The 17,193-nt window shown below is 37.7% G+C and overlaps 3 protein-coding genes across 5 annotated transcripts; 2 read left to right on the top strand and 1 right to left on the bottom strand.

Annotated features, from left to right (window-relative positions):
- Positions 1-405: 405 nt before the first annotated feature.
- LOC147294050 (proteasome subunit beta type-2-A) lies at positions 406-3,860 on the top strand. The gene is made up of 3 exons (XM_086232364.1): positions 406-696; positions 802-925; positions 3,315-3,860. The coding sequence occupies exons 1-3, from the start codon at positions 539-541 to the stop codon at positions 3,645-3,647; spliced, it is 615 nt and encodes a 204-aa protein (XP_086088490.1). The 5' UTR covers positions 406-538; the 3' UTR covers positions 3,648-3,860.
- A 5,078-nt stretch (positions 3,861-8,938) lies between these two features.
- Positions 8,939-13,648, top strand: SDE3 (P-loop containing nucleoside triphosphate hydrolases superfamily protein). 3 transcript variants are annotated; one of them, XM_086234373.1, is made up of 6 exons: positions 8,939-8,982; positions 9,251-9,354; positions 9,876-10,671; positions 10,744-10,917; positions 11,467-12,921; positions 13,038-13,647. In XM_086234373.1, the coding sequence occupies exons 3-6, from the start codon at positions 9,889-9,891 to the stop codon at positions 13,347-13,349; spliced, it is 2,724 nt and encodes a 907-aa protein (XP_086090499.1). In that variant the 5' UTR covers positions 8,939-8,982; positions 9,251-9,354; positions 9,876-9,888; the 3' UTR covers positions 13,350-13,647. The 3 variants fall into 3 exon arrangements, with proteins under 3 accessions (XP_086090499.1, XP_086090500.1, XP_086090501.1); XM_086234374.1 differs by lacking the exon at positions 8,939-8,982 and having other exon boundaries at positions 9,089-9,354; positions 13,038-13,349; positions 13,475-13,648; XM_086234375.1 differs by lacking the exon at positions 8,939-8,982 and having other exon boundaries at positions 9,089-9,354; positions 13,038-13,349; positions 13,478-13,648.
- Positions 13,649-15,481: 1,833 nt separating this feature from the next.
- LOC147294052 (Bifunctional inhibitor/lipid-transfer protein/seed storage 2S albumin superfamily protein) lies at positions 15,482-16,693 on the bottom strand. The gene is made up of 3 exons (XM_086231169.1): positions 16,285-16,693; positions 16,077-16,142; positions 15,482-15,774 (listed from the first exon to the last, which is right to left on the bottom strand). Exons 1-3 carry the CDS (start codon positions 16,652-16,654, stop codon positions 15,482-15,484), a joined length of 729 nt encoding a protein of 242 aa, XP_086087295.1. The 5' UTR covers positions 16,655-16,693.
- Between the last annotated feature and the right edge of the window lie 500 nt (positions 16,694-17,193).

The following is a 17,193-nucleotide window of genomic DNA, read 5'->3' on the forward strand; positions in this document are numbered from 1 at the left end:
TGTAACATTTTCTCCCTCAAATTAAAATTTTTAACACTAATCTTTGTCAATTTTGCACATGTGGTGCCGGCCACGTGACTTATCTTGCCTAGGGTAGTTTCATGTTAAATGTCAATTAAAATTGAAAATAAGAAAACAAAAATGCCCTCAAGTATAAGGCCACAGACACCACGTGGCACCACTTGTGCAAAATGTTTAATCAAATTAAGTTTAAGGGGGTAAAGTGCAAAAATATTATAATTTGGGGGACAAAGCGTTAAACATGACATAATTTGAAGGTGATATTTGTAATTAGCCCAATAGTAAAATCCCATTCGTGATATTGGGATAGCAGAACCGGTTGAAGGTACATCTTATCCTATAACTCGACCATCAATTTGCAATCAACCAAACAGACCCCTTGAGTGAACTTCTTCCTCAAGTAGTCTTTTACCTCCTATAACCCAAAATCACAACACTGAGCCAACTTCTCAAGTCCCGAATCAAACTCAGAGAGAGATCGAATTCGAAACCCTAGCATATTCAGAAGAAGAAGGAGATGGAATGCGTTTTTGGCTTGGTAGGGGACGGGTTCTCCATAGTGGCGGCGGACACGTCAGCTGTGCACAGCATCCTGGTGCATAAGTCCAACGAGGACAAGATCATGGTCCTCGACTCCCACAAGCTCATCGCCGCCAGCGGCGAGCCCGGCGACAGGTTCGAAAAATCTATTTTGAGTTTAATTTCGATCGCCGGTCATTGTGGCTTGGATAAATTTGATGTTTTTTTATAAATGTTTTTATTTGATTTGGCGAAACATAGGGTTCAATTCACTGAGTACATCCAGAAGAACGTTGCCTTGTATCAGTTCCGCAATGGCATCCCATTGACAACTGCTGCCGCAGCCAATTTCACCCGTGGCGAGCTCGCCACGGCCTTGCGAAAGGTAAAGCTTATTTTTTGTTAATAGATTTTATGTTTTGTGTTCATTTTTTTGGTTAATTAGAATTTTGCCCAATATTAGGGATCTAGAGTTATGGTTAATATAACTCTATTGGAGTTCTTTATCCTTAATCCCCTTTTGAAGAGTCTAGGGTTTTTTTTTTAATTCATTTGAGATGCGTATTGGGATTTAGTTAAAAATGTAACAACTTGGAAATTAATTATACGAAGTGGGGTTCAAGCCAAAAACAAAAAGGGAATGATGTGAAGTTGGCTAATGCTTTGACGTGTGCACACTATTTCTGTTTTTTGTTTGAGCATGCAATTATAATGTTATCATGAGTAAGACAATTTCGTTTTTGACCTTATAACTTGAGCAAATTTCTCAATGGCTTCACCAGTCATTGGTTTTGGATAACAACATTATTAGGTGGGAGGATCCATACATCTTTCTTATGGTATGCTTTAATTGCCAGTAACATAGGATGCAATTTAGCGGTTATATCGCAAGGTTCAGTAATCAGAGACTGAGAGTTTGAACTCGTGTATAATATAATCAGGTAGGGGAGGCTGTGGGCGCCATAGATGCTAGGTATATGGTTTGACAAGAGTTATGGTCCTAGTTAGGCATGATGATGCAATCTCATGTCGACCTAAAGTTTTGTTTGGATGTGTATAACGTATGTAAAATGTTTCTAACTTCCAGTATGAGTTTAAGAACATTGGAATTTAGAAATGAGGTCACTTGGGAAGTTTCCTAGACACTTAATTGGGATTCAAAGTGTCTGATCTTGTAGTTGGGCCTTGTGCATAATTGCATACAGATTAAAGAGTTCACACTGAGATTCAAGGGCAGAGAAAGGGGCAATTTTGAAGCCTCAAATGTTTTAGAGTTTGTTTTGTGTTTGATTGTTGTTGCAATGCATCTTGTTCAGTTGTTCTTAACTTCATTTTAGAGATTTGGGTGTAAATTTCTAGGAATACTAAAGGGGGGCATGGGAAAGTGGTGTGATTTTCTTTTGGTTTTGTTTAAGTATAGTCATTACGGTTCCTATAAAAAAAAAGTGTCTTTCTGACAGTTTGCTAGTTAACTAGTCAAGACTCAAACGATCATTATAAACTGAAGTCCTGGTCCTATTAGAATAAGTTTGTGCCAGCTGCCAACAATGTATAATAGAATCCTCTAATATATCATATATTTAACATTGGATTCAAAATTTTCCAGCCACATTTGAGCTTTTTGACAGCAATATGGCCTCCTCTCTTATGTGTGATTGCCTTATATACCCCCAGATTTTCTTCTAAATTCAAACCACAACCATATACGTATAGTATTCAAAGAGCCTTAAGTTCACTCCCCAGATTTTAATGATAACAGCCCTAGCCTTAATTACTGTGCAACCCAAAATTATGAAAGTAGCTGCTGCACCAACCAGAACTCAATTTCTAAAATTCTAGGGACTTCTTGCCTTCAAATCCTAGCTAGTCCTCAAAATATATCCTATATCCTAGCAAGACTTTGCCCCTTTTATCATTATTCATTGAACTGCTATTCTAATTTTTGTATAAATTTAAATTTAAAAAATATTGCGTCAAGATTTTAGGACATCATCATGGTCTTCTTTCCTTTTCATCAAAGGCTTGGAATGTTGAGGACAAATCATAGTGGCGAGTCTCAAGTATTATGTATGCTTCTCAGTTTTGAGGTTGTTGAGTATATGAAGATGGTATTCCTAAAGGGTTGAGTCAACTTATGTTCCATAGGTGGGGATCTAGCAAGGGTTTTAAACACTATCAGGTCACCATGGGTATGGTTGAACAAATATGGTTCCAACTTCCAACCTCCAAAAAAACGTGTGTTGGGGGGGGGGGGGGGAATTTTCCTATGTGAGTTGTCTTGTACTTATTTTTTTCTTTTTTAAGTCATGGATTTGTTCTTTATCAGGTTTGTGAAGGTGCTAAGAACAAATAACCATGTACATTCCTGTTGTCTACTAGAAATGAAGGTGCTTGTTAATATATCATACTGTTTGTCAAAGAGGTCAAGGCTCAGTTCATCCTTCGAGGGCTTTTTAACTTTGCTTGTGTTTCTTTAGCCAGATGAGGTACAGATGGGTTAGGCATGCTTCATAAGTTGTGGTGTGTGTGTGTGAGTGAGAGAGAGAGAGAGAGAGAGAGAGAGAGAGAGAGAGAGCAATTTTGTTAAGTCATGGGTGCTAGAAATGTACTTGAGAAGAATCTGTCAGTAGGTTTGCACTTACAGGTATTTTTGCTGGTGTCCAACGTGCCCCCTCCCTTTAGCAATAGAATTTTAAATAGCTGATTCTTGATACATAACCTTTATTTATATTTTCATTTCTGCTTCTTTTTTTTAACAAAATTTTATATTTCAGAACCCATACTCAGTGAACATTCTTATGGCTGGCTATGACAAGGAGACAGGACCATCACTCTACTACATCGATTACATTGCCTCACTCCACAAGGTTGATAAGGGTGCATTTGGTTATGGGTCCTATTTCGCACTCTCCTTGATGGACAGACACTACCACAGTGGCATGTCAGTGGAAGAAGCGATTGACTTGGTTGACAAGATCATCATTGAGATCCGATCAAGGCTGGTTGTGGCTCCACCCAATTTCGTGATCAAGATTGTTGACAAGGATGGGGCGAGGCAGTATGCCTGGCGAGAATCTATCAAGGATGCTGGTGTTGCTGCCGCTTGAGGTTTTAATTTCATCACAGACTTGTGTTTATTTGTACGTTTAAACTTTTGGTGGGTCAATTTAGTTATTCTAGTATATGGGAATTAATGTTCTGTCAGAACCTCAGAACCTATTTCAAATTCTCAAAGTAGCTCTGTTGTTTGAACTTCTGATACGCTGAATAGCTGTAATTTGGGAAAATGGACCTTTAAAAGTGGGGAGTTTCATTTGCAATGACCGGAGTGCTCATGTATGTTGAAGAACATGTGAGAGGGATTCACTTGTCTTCCCATTCCTTAAGTTTTTTCCTTTTTGCTTGGTTGGTGGCTATTGTGTTATTCATGCATGCATAAATCACTCCAATTGGTAAGCAGCCAGAACCAAGAGTCCCAAGTTTTGGGGATAAAAAAAAAAAAGGGAATGTTATCTACCTTCTCCCTTCTTTTGTTGCCATGTGTACTCTACTAATTTTTAAATAGAAGACTTTAATGTTTTGAAAAACACAAAAATTAAAAGCTTTGCTGTTTCCCTTCTTTGGATTGGACTCGATCCTCAAACTCAAGGAACGGGTTGGTTTCAATTTATGAAAAAAAAAAAAAAAATCTTGATAAAAGTATAACACAATTACTTCAATTAATCAAACAAAGCAATACCTTCAAAGCTTCAACATGAAGAGAAAATAATAATATCACAACCATATTGTTACCAAATATTATAGTTTAGGTTTTATTCCACACAAATATATATAAGATAGAATATATATTTTGACATCCTTTAAATCTCTAGTTCATCTTTAATAACAATATATAAACTAAATATTATATTACTAATTTAAATTAAAATATAATCTAATATATAGATTATAGCATAATACTAATACAAATCGGGTTGGGAATTCGGGTCGAGTTCAGCTTGGGCTTGTGCAGGCATGACTTCTACCTAAGCCCAACCCAAAAAATTCGTGTTTGGGTCCGGGTCCGGGTTCGGGCAGGTTTTGACTTTTTCAAACCCTCCCACACGGGTTCAAACACTGGATTGAGTTCGGGTAGGCTCAGGTTGATCCGGTCCAAGTTGCACCCCTAGAGATATCTATTGATCCATCTATTGCTCTTTGTACCTCTAAATATTTTTCTCCCAAAACTTTTAGTTTTACCCTAATATTAAATTATAAGATAGATGAAAGAGTGAGAGAGAGATAGATAGCCGATGCAGGCGGTGGTAGGCCGCTGATAACGACGCCGCAGGTGAAGAAAGGTAGTGGAGGAGTAAGGTTGGGTTTTTTTGCTGACTTATCGACGTTCGACCCGTTCCGATTGGTTCAGTGGTTGTTCTTTCATTTTCGATTTCGAACTCCGACCGATCTGTGCCGGCAATAATCGAGTCGAAGCCGGTACTGAAATGCCCATATTGGTGGTATTCCGATACCGAAAACTACACCGACTAGTCAACCAAGCAACCCTCGTCGGCCTCTCCTCTGCAATCTCCCCTCGCCAACCTCTCCTTTGCAAACCCAACAACCCTCGGCTGGCCTTTCCTCTATAATCTCTCACTGACGGCCTCCTTGAGAACCCATTAATCTCATTTTCAATCTCTCATCGCCGCCTCTCCTCTGCAAACCCAGCAACCCAGCAATCTCTCCTCTACAACCTAGCACATCCACTTCCTCCAGAAACCAAAAACCAGCAACCTCTCTCAGTCTCTCCCTCTTTATATATCTTTTTTTCTCTCCAATACTGACTTCCACCGACCGCCACGACCGATACTGAAACAGGCGGTAACTGACAATGTCGGTGGCGAATCTGGTCATTCCGCTGGTGGCAGTTCAATAGTCGGTGGTGGCCAATCGATTCGGTTACCAAACCGATTCCACTCCTATAGATGAGTGTTGCTACGTGGGTGGGGTGGGTTTTTAATTGGTTACTATTCTATTTTCTTAAATTCTTTTAATTTTTTTAAGGTGAGTTTTAGAGAGAAAAGAAATTAAAAACTATAATTAAAGATGAATAATGGCAAATTCTAAATGGTTGGTTGTGCCACTCAGCATGATGAGGTGGCAAGTAACTCCCTACACAAGTTTTTCTCATTATAATTATATGTGCATCTTCATTGCATTGTTCTATTATATATATCTCATAGACCTTTTCATACTCAATTAAACATACCCCTAAAAGTTTAAAATCACTCATATGTCTCGTCCTCATGCTGTAATTTATTGTTTCCTCATTCAATTTCAGTAATTCCTTTTCAAGTTTAAAATCAAGTTTTAGTCTTTAAACATGTTTAACACACCATCAAACACCTAATTATACTGAACACTTAAGTATTAGCGAGTGAACATATTAAAGATAATAGATTTTAATTTTTCTAAAATTTGGATTGAGTTCTTATTCTCATATTTCTTTTATGATGATTTTCTAGTATGTATATTTTAAAGTTTCAAAAATTGTGGAAATTCTAGTATAGGTATGGTTTGTCTTTGAAGTTGGGATATTCAAAGTTGTTGGACCCTCTTGAGGATTGTGCTAGGGTTCTTCGAACTAGGAATATTATGATTTATATTTAAATTGTTTTCTTCTTTTTTTGGGCCGAGTGTTCGTTGTCTCTTGTTTTTTTTCATCAGGGTGTTCATTGTCTTTCCTTAAGTTAGCTATTTTAAATTCTTGATTTTGATCATATTATATTCTTTACTTTTTAAAAAAAGATGAAAGAGAAAAGAAAGAAAAGGAAAAAAAGGAAAGAAAAGGAAAAAAATTGATGCTTGATTTGGACATGAATCAATTGTTGTGTTGATCTGGATAGGTCGATTGTCGCTGCTACGTCTAGATAGAACTCAACCAACGTTGCTAAGTCTGAATGAAAGGTGTCAAATGGGTCAGGCTGGTCCAAGCACGATACGGTTAAAATAGGCACATCACAACACAGTACAAGTAAATGGGCCGGGCCGGGACAAATTTTTTAGCCCATTAGGCACGGTACGAGCACGACACAATCCAAGCACGATACGAACACGAAATGGACTCGAATTAGGCACGACTTCTTTAACATTGTTTTTTTCATAATTAAAGAACTTATCAACAAGAATATTCAAATTTCATGCAAAAAAATATTAATATTTAATTACAAAAAAAAAATCATAAAATTAGTTTTCTCACCATAAAAAAGAAAAAGAAAAAAGACTCGTAGGCCTGCCCGTGCCCAAATGACTCGTGGCCAAAAATGGTCTTAACTATATGGCCGGTGCAATTTTCTCTCCTCTCTTAGACTAATACCTTAATGTTTTTTTATTTTTGACTAAGGTCTAAAAATAATTGTCCAGATGTTTTTAATTTAAAAAATGTCTAATATTATCCTATTTTTATATTATCTTAATATTATCATATTATCCTAAAATTAATTATGGGATTTAAATTATATACATCTAATAAAAATGTATCAGCCCACAAAATATAAAATAATCAAACAAGGAAAAAAAAAAATTTTATGGGTACATTTCAATTGTACTAATCGATCGATGGTTTGTTGGCATTTATGTTATGGTTTAGCTCTGAGATTTTGGGTGGCCTCCACCAAGCCTATTCAATACCCTAGGAGGGAATGAGGTGAAAAAATGAGGATTTACTCTCAAAACTCAAGGAAGGAAGCAACATGGCCGAGCGATCAGCGGCGAAAGCCGAGCGTTCAGATCAAGTGCGCATGTTTGTTGGTGCGCACCTAATCAAATATATATATATATATATAGCAACCCATGTATTGTTACAATTGAAATGTACCTATATAATTATATATATATATATAAACCTACGTATTGGTACAATTGAAATGTACCTATATATACTTCTTTTTTTTTTTACTTGTTTGATTATTTTCTATTTTGTAGGTTAATGCATTTGTTTTTCATATTTGTATAATTTAAACATATATTATCTTTTATTATTTTAAATTATAAAACATAAAAACTAGATAATCTTGAATGTTTTAATTAAAAAGTCTAAAAATAAAAAAATGTCCTAATGGATATTATCTTTCATAATTTTTAAAATTAATTCATATTAATTATCTTAATTTTAAGAGATAATATGAGTCAAAATTTTTAAAAAGTCCATTTTTTGGACCTTAGCCTTAAAAATTGAATTTAAGTACAAATCTAAATACCTATATGGTTTTAGTCTGAATGAACCACCAAAATTGGACATACTTCTATTAACTGAAAATTAAAAGGGCCGACCTGACCCGTTTGACACCTTCAGTCTAGATAGAGATCTACCGTGGCTGCTTAGTTTGGATAGAAGTCAACCACACCCCCTTTCGAAAGAAAAGAGAGAAAAGAAATAAGAAAAAAGGAAAAAAATTGCTACTTGGTTTGAATATGAATTAACCGTGCTGCTAATTTGGACAAGTTGATTGTTGATGCTAATCTGGACAGGTCGACTGGCACTGTTAGGTCTTGATAAAAGTCGATAGGCGCTACTAGGTCTGGATAAAAGTCAACCGCCACCCCCTTCAATATTAAATTGTTTTCTTCTTTTTTTGGGCCGAGTGTTTGTGGTCTCTCCTTTTTATTTTTTTTTTTCATTAGGGAGTTTGTTGTTTCTCGTTAGCTATTTTAATTTCTTGATTTTGATCATATTATTTTTATTACTTTTTAAACCATAAAGAAAAAAAAGAGAAAAAGAAGAGAGAAAAGGAAATAAGAAAAAAAGGAAAAATTACTATTTTGTTTAGACATGAATCGACCGTTGCTGCTAATTTGGACAGGTTGACTGTCGATGTTAATCTGGATAAGTTGACCGTCGCTGCTAAATCTTGATAGAAGTCAACCGCTGCTATTAGATCAGGATAGAAGTCGACCGCCGCTATTAGGTCTAAATAGAAGTCGACCGTTGCTATTAGGTCTGGATAAAAGTTGACCGCCACTGTTAAGTCTGAATAGAATTCGACCGTCCATCTCCTTTTATGACGGAAAACTTATGAAAACTCTGTGAATTTATGTGAAAACACTTTCTAAAAATCCAAAATTTTACAATTTAGAAGATTTCAAAACTTTAGAATAAGAACGAAAATGGCCTTTCAAAATTCCAAAACATTTTTGGAAATTTTCCAAAGACCCGACCTCTCTTTTGACCCAATCCATCTGAAATCACACGGTTCACACCCGACAGCATAAGTTTTAGCTGGGGAAAGCCCGTATTGGGCAGCAGAGATACGAAGCAATGAGACTGCGACACGTGTAATGCGGTTATACGGTGGCTGCCTCAGTCTCCGTCCATATACCCGACTCCCGAGCCTTCTCTGCCACCATACCATTACTGAATACCGGCCAACTGCAAACAGCCAAACACCACCATAGGGATCCTAGGTGAGCATTTTTAGTGAAAACTGGGTAAAAAAAGCAAACAAATTTTTTTTATTTTTGGCCACTAAATAAAGCAAACAATTTGAACAAGTTAAATCTAAGAAAGGTTGAAAATGGCACTTTACTAATCACTACCAGCTCAACTAATTTTTACCCTTTTATTTGTTCCAATTTTCCATAGGATTTTGGTTTTTTTGGTAATCTTCATTTTCTCACACTCTTCACGCTTTACTGAACCCTTGTTGAACTTTTGTCATCTGATGAAATGCAGTGAACCCTTTTCAATATTCTCTTTAGGATCGGGTCGGTGAGGTTTGATCAAAGTTGGGTTTTGATCATCTCTGTCGTTTAAAGCGTCCTCAGTTGTTTTCACGGGTTCGTCTCTTAACCTAATCTTATAGTTTTCGTTTATACCCATTTCTCAGTCACTGTGAATTTGTATGTATTTGATGGCAATGTGTGTGCAATGTGTTGCTATGTAATTTCGGACTCTGGCTCTTATATGGGTTTCGGGTATTGATGCAAGCTTTTGTTGATTTTGTGGAAATAATGACATTTTAATCAGATTTGTACGCTGCTAATTGCTGAGTTCTCAAACGTGTTGGTATGTTTTAGGGAGGTTGTGTTTTCACTTGTTTCTTATTGGTCTGTGGTGTTTTTGATTGTGGGTCTACTGGTTTCATTTCAGAGCTTTTATGTTATTGTTGATTATTCCATTTTTTTTCCCTTCTGTTTCCAATGTAGCTTTAGTAAGCCTTGGTAGAGAATTTGGGTTGCAATTTATGGTAATCCTTCTTGTAAATCACCAAACGGGCACTTAATCTTTTAGTCAGACACTTTCTTCTTCTTCTTGTTCAATTTTTTAGTGGAAACTCACATTTTCTTGTTCATGTCAGTCTCTGTTTGGTGATGGGTACAGTTGGTGATAAGTGGGATGATGAGTGCTCTGTCATTGGAGACAAAGGAGAAGTCGGCTTCATAGATTTCGGGGATGATAAGTCGGTGTGTGGTTACAACCCAGTTGAAGGGGGTCAAATTGTTGTTTCAGTTCCATTCCCTTATAGGGATGGAAAGCCTCAATCAGTAATAATCGGAGAAACAGCTGCAGATAAGATAACTATTGAGAACACCACTGATGAATCAGTGGAACTATGGCGTGTTAATATTTATGCCTCAAACCCTGAGGACTCTTTCAAGCTTTCTCTGATGGAACCTCCAAATGCAAACTCTGATGCGGAAACCATCCGAAACTTTGTTGAGCTCACTTGCTTGGAGGACACAGTGCTTCATCCAGGCGATACTTTGACTGTATGGGTATCTTGCAAACCCAAGGCAATTGGTTTGCAAACATGTATTGTGCAAGTTGATCTGGAGTCTGAAAGGATTGAAAGAGTTGTTTTTCTCTTAGTAGATGATAAGATCGCCCAATCTTTGGTCTCAAGGAGGCCATACACAAAAAGCACTAGAAAGAAACAATTTGCTGTGGATTGCTTTGTTGTGAGTGGTTCACGTCCTAGTAGATCAACAGACCGAAGCTTCAAAAATAGGCTTCCTCGATATGACATTCCAAATGACATTAGAGAATTGCTTGAGAGCGGTCAAATTCCTGATATTGTGACAGAAGGTCTTACAAGGAAAAACTATGGCCCTTACTTCAAAAATTTACTCATCATGGAAGAAATACAACTAGAGGTAACTTCATTTTTTAACAACACTCTTGTTAAGATTTTTTCCTATTTGTGCTGAACTTGGTGATTGCTTCAGGAAAGCATGAGGAGTCATGCAATGGAAGGTGTTCTTTTGAGGAAGAGGGGACATCAATTTTTGTCCCTTGAAGTCCCAGGGCTTGCTGAGAGAAGACCTTCACTTGTCCGTGGGGATCATATTTTTGCCAAGCCTTCCCATTTATATGCACATGAGACAACTCCTCCATATCAGGTTGTTCTGGTTAAATGAAAAATTCTGTCATCAAGTGCTCAAGACTAAACATCTAATGGGTTTACTCATTGCTATGATATTTAGTATTATGAATTACCTGGATATTGGGATTATTTATTTATTTATCTATCTATTTTTAAATGTTTAGCCCTACCAAGATTATAGGTTTGGACTGTGGTCCACTAGGGATGTTATTATCATCCCATATTATTTATGTTCTAAACATCCTATTATCCTTCTTTCAGTTAATAATGTTATCATAGACTTGAACTCATCCTCTAAAAGTGACTTTTGGCCAAAGAAAATAATTGAAAGGATCATTACTTTGATCTTTGGAAAAGTTGACCATTCATGAATTGTTCCAATATGATTTGGTTAGTTTATCCATGTAGAATGAGAATTTCATCCATGCACATGCATTGTGTTTCACAAGCTGCTGGCTAATACATGTATTGGGTTTATTTTTCACTAATACTCAACTGTTTTCATGTTATTTTAATATCCAGATTTCTATAGCTTATCTTTTAAAAAATTTAATGCGTTTTTCAGGGTTATATCCACCGTGTTGAGGCTGATGAAATTTTCTTGAGCTTTGCCCAAGAATTTCACTCACAACACAGAGATGGCAATCTTTATAATGTGCAATTCACATATAATCGAGTCAGCATGAGAAGATTATATCAAGCCATTGATGCTGCGGAAGAGTTAGACAGATCGTTCCTATTTCCATCTGAGTCCTCCCAAAGAAGGTTGATTAGACCCATTCATCTTGAGCCTATATCCTGTACACTTAATGAGAAGCAAATGTGTTCAGTTGGGATGATCCTTGGCTGCAAAGGAGGACCACCTTATGTGATTTATGGGCCTCCTGGCACAGGTAAGACTATGACAGTAGTGGAAGCAATCCTCCAACTCTACACAACTCGGAAGAAAGCTCGAATCCTTGTGTGTGCACCTTCAAATAGTGCAGCAGACCACATTATGGAGAAACTCCTCAATGCAAACGTCGATGAAATGCAGAGTGAAATATTCAGGCTCAATGCCTCTTCCCGTCCTTATGAAGATGTCAAGCCTAATCATATTGACTTCTGCTTCTTTAATGATGACCATGTCTTCGACTGTCCTGCACTGTCTGACCTCAAGTGGTATAGGATCATCATATCAACCTATACGAGTGCCTCTCTTCTTTATGCGGCAGGTGTCCAGCGAAGCCATTTCTCTCATATTATCTTGGATGAGGCAGGCCAAGCTTCAGAACCAGAAACAATGATACCGATATCGAATCTTCTCAGTAGGAATACAGTTGTTGTTCTTGCTGGAGACCCTATGCAATTAGGTCCAATTGTAAACTCCAGGCAAGCAGAATCCTTTGGTTTGGGGAGATCATATTTGGAGAGGATGTTCGAATGTGGATTTTATAGCAGTGGGGATAAGCACTATGTAACCAAATTGGTCAGAAATTATCGATGTCACCCAGAAATACTGTATCTCCCAAATATGCTGTTTTATGGGCTAGAGTTGATTGCTTGTAAAGATGACTCAAATTCCTTCATAACAAGGGTGGACCTTCTTCCTAACAGGGATTTCCCTGTTCTTTTCTTTGGCATCCAAGGCTGTGATGAGAGGGAAGGAAGTAATCCATCGTGGTTTAACCGGACCGAGGCAAGTAAGGTAGTTGAGGTCACTAAGAGATTGACAGAAGGAAAAAAACTGAGTGAGGAAGATATTGGGATTATAACGCCTTATCGACAACAAGTGCTCAAATTGAAGCAAGCTTTCGAAAACTTAGAAATGCCTGACATCAAGGTTGGAAGTGTTGAGCAATTTCAAGGACAAGAGAGGCAAGTTATTATAATATCCACTGTCCGGTCGACTATCAAACACAATGAATTTGACAGAACATATTGTTTGGGATTTTTGAGCAATCCCAAGCGGTTTAATGTGGCTGTTACACGTGCTAAGTCCTTGCTAATTGTAATTGGGAACCCACACATTATCAGCAAGGTATTGTGTTGTCTTACAGGTTACAGGAAATTATCTCCAATCGACTCAGATTTATATAGAGAATCCTGTGCAATCCAAGGATTTACTTTCTTATGAGTTCAGTTTGGTTTTTGCAGGATCCGAACTGGAACAAGCTTCTTTGGCATTGTGCAGACAACAACTCCTATCAGGGTTGTAATCTCCCTGAGAAGCAGGAGTTAGTTTATGAGGACCCCAGGCAGGAAAATCTCTTGAACAACAATGAAGAAAACACTCTGCTCTCTGGAGATGATGGGTGGGCTCAAGAATCCTTGCAAACAGGAGTTGATGGGTGGGTTCAAGAATCCTTGCAAACAGGAGATGGTGGGTGGGCTCAAGGGTCCTGGCAAACAGAAGTTCCCAAACCTGTCACCGATGAAGCTGAATGGTCTGATGGCTGGAAAGACTAGGTTTTTGAATACATGAATTAAATAGAAAGCATTTTTCCTTATATACTATGAATCTATAGGGCTTTAGAAGGGATGTTTGCCAGAAATATATTTTCATTCCTTTGCGATGTGTTATGAATTTGAAGCAGGATTTGTGGAGCTAATCTGAAGAACTGCAGTTAATTCAGTGCGTCTGAGGTTCAAGTTGATTTTATAATTAATGCAGATTAGTTACTTATAATATCCTTCAAAGTAGTTAGCATATTATTATACAAGTATAAAGCAGAGATGAGCGTATGTGAATTTCATTTGACTACTGCTGTATTGAATTAAGATTGCTATACCATTTTCAGAACATTCATGAATGAAAAAGTTTTATCTACAATCTGAAAGTACCAACAAGCGTGAGAGACATCAAACCAAGTATAAGGTGCATGATCTGAGGAGTATAGTTCTACAGGTGAGTGGAAACGGGAACAAGGAAAATCAGTATGGCAGGTAGAAGCCAAGCATTGCTTCATTGCTGTTGACACAATGTCTGGTTCTAGTGCAGAGCTTGGGACAAAGCTTTGGTTGTGTGCTTGAATCCTTTGTTGCTTGGTGTTAAGCCCATCAAAGGAGATGAAGCATTCTCAGAACCTGCAAAATACTGAACACTAAACTTAAACAATAGGTAGTCAAAGTGTCAAACCATGTTTTCCATTGCTCATTTATGGCCCCTTCCACAATGGAAAATTATGAAAACCTTCTAAACATGCTTTCCAGAAATCCGGAAGTTTTAAAATATCCAAAATTTTAGAAAATGCCTTTGGAAACTTTCAATATAAATTTTGGAAATTTTCAGACCTCTATTGACTCAAGTGACAAATGATGTAATAAGTTTTGAAAATATTTAATGGCCCAACAATTTCATCCCAACTTAGATGTAAGTTAAAAAAGAGTACAATGTATAAATGACCTGCAAGTTAAAAAATAATAATTTGGAGAAATAGTTAGAGAAAGAAGCCTATTCCATAAGTTTTAGCTGGGAGAGCCATATGGGTTGATCTCATAGTGGGCCTCGCGTTTAAGTGGTATTGCTGAAAGCCCATAGGTCTGGAAAGCCATTCATCCCTGATCCGGCCCAATTGACGCAACTCGGAAGAAAGTTGGAATCCTTGTGTGTGCACCTTGAAATAGTGCAGCAGACCACATGCATTATGGAGAAACATGTCAATGCAGACGACAATGAAATTCAGAGTGAAATATTCAGGCTGAATACCCCTCCCCGTCCTTATGAAGATGTCAAGCCTAATTATATTGACTTCTGCAGTTCTGCTCCTTTAATGATGACTACATCTTGGACTGTCCTCCAATTTCTGACCTCTTGTGGTATGGGATCGATCATCATATCAACCTATAGGAGTGCCTCTCTTCTTTATGCAGCAGGTGTCCAGCGAGGCCACTTCTCTTATATTATCTTGGATGAGGCAGGCCAGGCTTCAGAACCAGAAACAATGATCCCGATATCGAATCTTCTCAATAGGAATACAGTTGTTGTTCTTGCTGGAGATCCTATGCAATTAGGTCCGATTATTCGAATGTGGATTTTATAGCAATGGGGATAAACACTATGTAACCAAATTGGTTAGAAATTATCTCTGTCACCCAGAAATTCTGTATCTCCCTAATATGCTGTTTTATGGATGAGAGTTGATTTGTTGTAATGATGACTCAAGGTTCCTTCATATCAAGGGTGGACCGGATTTCCCTGTTCTTGTTTTGGCATCCAAGGCTGGGATGAAAGGGAAGGTAGTAATCCATCGTGGTTTAACCTGACCGAGGCAGGTAAGGTAGTGCACCCAATAGGGCTTTAGAATGGATGTTAGCTAGAAATATATTTTCCTTTTCTTTTGCGATGTGCTATGAATGTATGGCTCATGATGGAGCTAAATTTCGAAGCAGGATTCGTGAAGCTAATCTAAAGGACTGCAGTTAATTCAGTGTGTCAGCGGTTAAAGTTGGTTTTAAATTAATGCAGATGAAGTTACTTATAATTTCCTTCAAACTAGTTGGCATATTATTATGCAAGTATAAAAGCAGAGATGAGAGTAGGTGAATTTCATTTGACTAATGCTGTATTGAATTCAGATTGCTATACCTTTTCACAACATTCATGAATGCCAAATGTAACACAGGAAATGGCAGAAAAGTTTTATGTACAATCTCAATGTACCAACAAGGGTGAGAAACATCAAACTGAGTACGAGTGCATGATCAGATGAGTATAGTGGAAATGGGAATAGGAAGCTCAGTATGGCAGGTAGAAACCAAGCATTGCTTTTGTAAATTTGCTTCATTGCTGTGGACTCCCTGGCTGGTTCTACTGCTGAGCTTGGTTGTGGGCTTGAATTGTTTGTTGATTCTGGTGTGAAGCCCATCAAAGGAGATGAAGCATTCTTAGAACCTGCAAAATAATGAACACAATAACTTAAACAATTGCTAGTCAAACCATGTTTACCATTACTCGCTTATGAGTATAATACTATTGACCCTTCACCTTGGAGTTATGAATTCTGTGTTCTGGTTTCTGCATTGGGTTTTAGAAAAAAAGTAGAAGTGGGTTTGAAATTTTGAATCATACCCACCAACTTGTACATCATACATGTAACTCTCTCAAATCTAAATCTTCTTTCAACACAAATAATAATAATAATCTATTTTGAAGGTAAATAATCCAAGAAAATTGAGTGAATGAAACTAGATTACCAGAATCAGCAGGACTTGAAATCCCTGAAATTGTTGGGCTGCGGAGAGGAGGGAGTTCTGGTGACCCTAAAATTGGATTCATATTCATAGTCTAATTAGTCATAGTTTAAAATAAATTAATAAAGATTGGTAATTTGTGAAGCTATTAATTTAAAGCCTAAAGAGTGTTTGTTGTCAAAGAAAATGTTCAAGAAAATCAATCAAGAACCTGAGCAGAGCAACTCCAAAGAAGTGCGAACGCGCGTGGCATTGCCGAGAGGACACGTGGAAGACAGAGAGAGGACTCGGGTGTCGTTCACCGGAAACCCGAGAATCTGAGGGTCCTGGACCAGGTAACAGAGGCACAGGGCGCCGCCGGACTCCGTCGCCGACGAGAAGGCGTTGCAGCAGTTGGAGGGGGCTGAGTCGGAGAGGTTGTTCGGCGGCGACGACACGTACGGCAGGCACGGCGAGAACCTCACGAGCTCCTCCGTGCACTCCGATGGCGGCGGCCGCGGAGGTTCTACTGCTGATGCTTCGCCGCCGAGGAGGACGAGCGTCGAGGCCAGGAGGATGGCGATGGCGGTGGTTGATCTCATGGTGGTTGAGAATTGAGAGAGATGTGGCGGGAAACAAATTTTTGGTTTTCCGGAAGTACCCTTCTGGTTTCTCTTATTTACGTTTATGTACGTGGAGTTTGTGGGGAGGAGAAAATAAAGATAGGCAGTTAGGCAAAGGTTTTGAAGGCTGGCAAGGAAATGCTGACTGCTGAGTGCCTCAATAGAATATTTTGTTTTTTGTTTTTTCTTTTATGCTAATCAAGGTTAGCTGTTAGAGGCAATTGCTTTAACAAACTGTGAAAAGAGGCTTAGCCAAAAAATGAGTAATACTAAAAGATCATATCATATTTTCGATGATATTATATAGTAATTCGTGTATATTTATCGTTTAAATTATTATAGAAAACCGTTGACACATCAATATGTAATTAATAATAATATGACCAACAAATTTGATACTCTTAACAGTTTGTTATGAGGATTCCTTTAGGATTACTCAGCCTCATAAGAAAGCTAAAAGAGTTCAAAATCAAATCATTATTTCATAAAATTACATCATACTTCAATTTATTATAGGA

The sequence above is a fragment of the Dryas octopetala genome, chromosome 2 (assembly GCF_963921425.1).
Source record: "Dryas octopetala chromosome 2, drDryOcto1.1, whole genome shotgun sequence".
Classification (NCBI taxonomy): Eukaryota; Viridiplantae; Streptophyta; class Magnoliopsida; order Rosales; family Rosaceae; genus Dryas; species Dryas octopetala.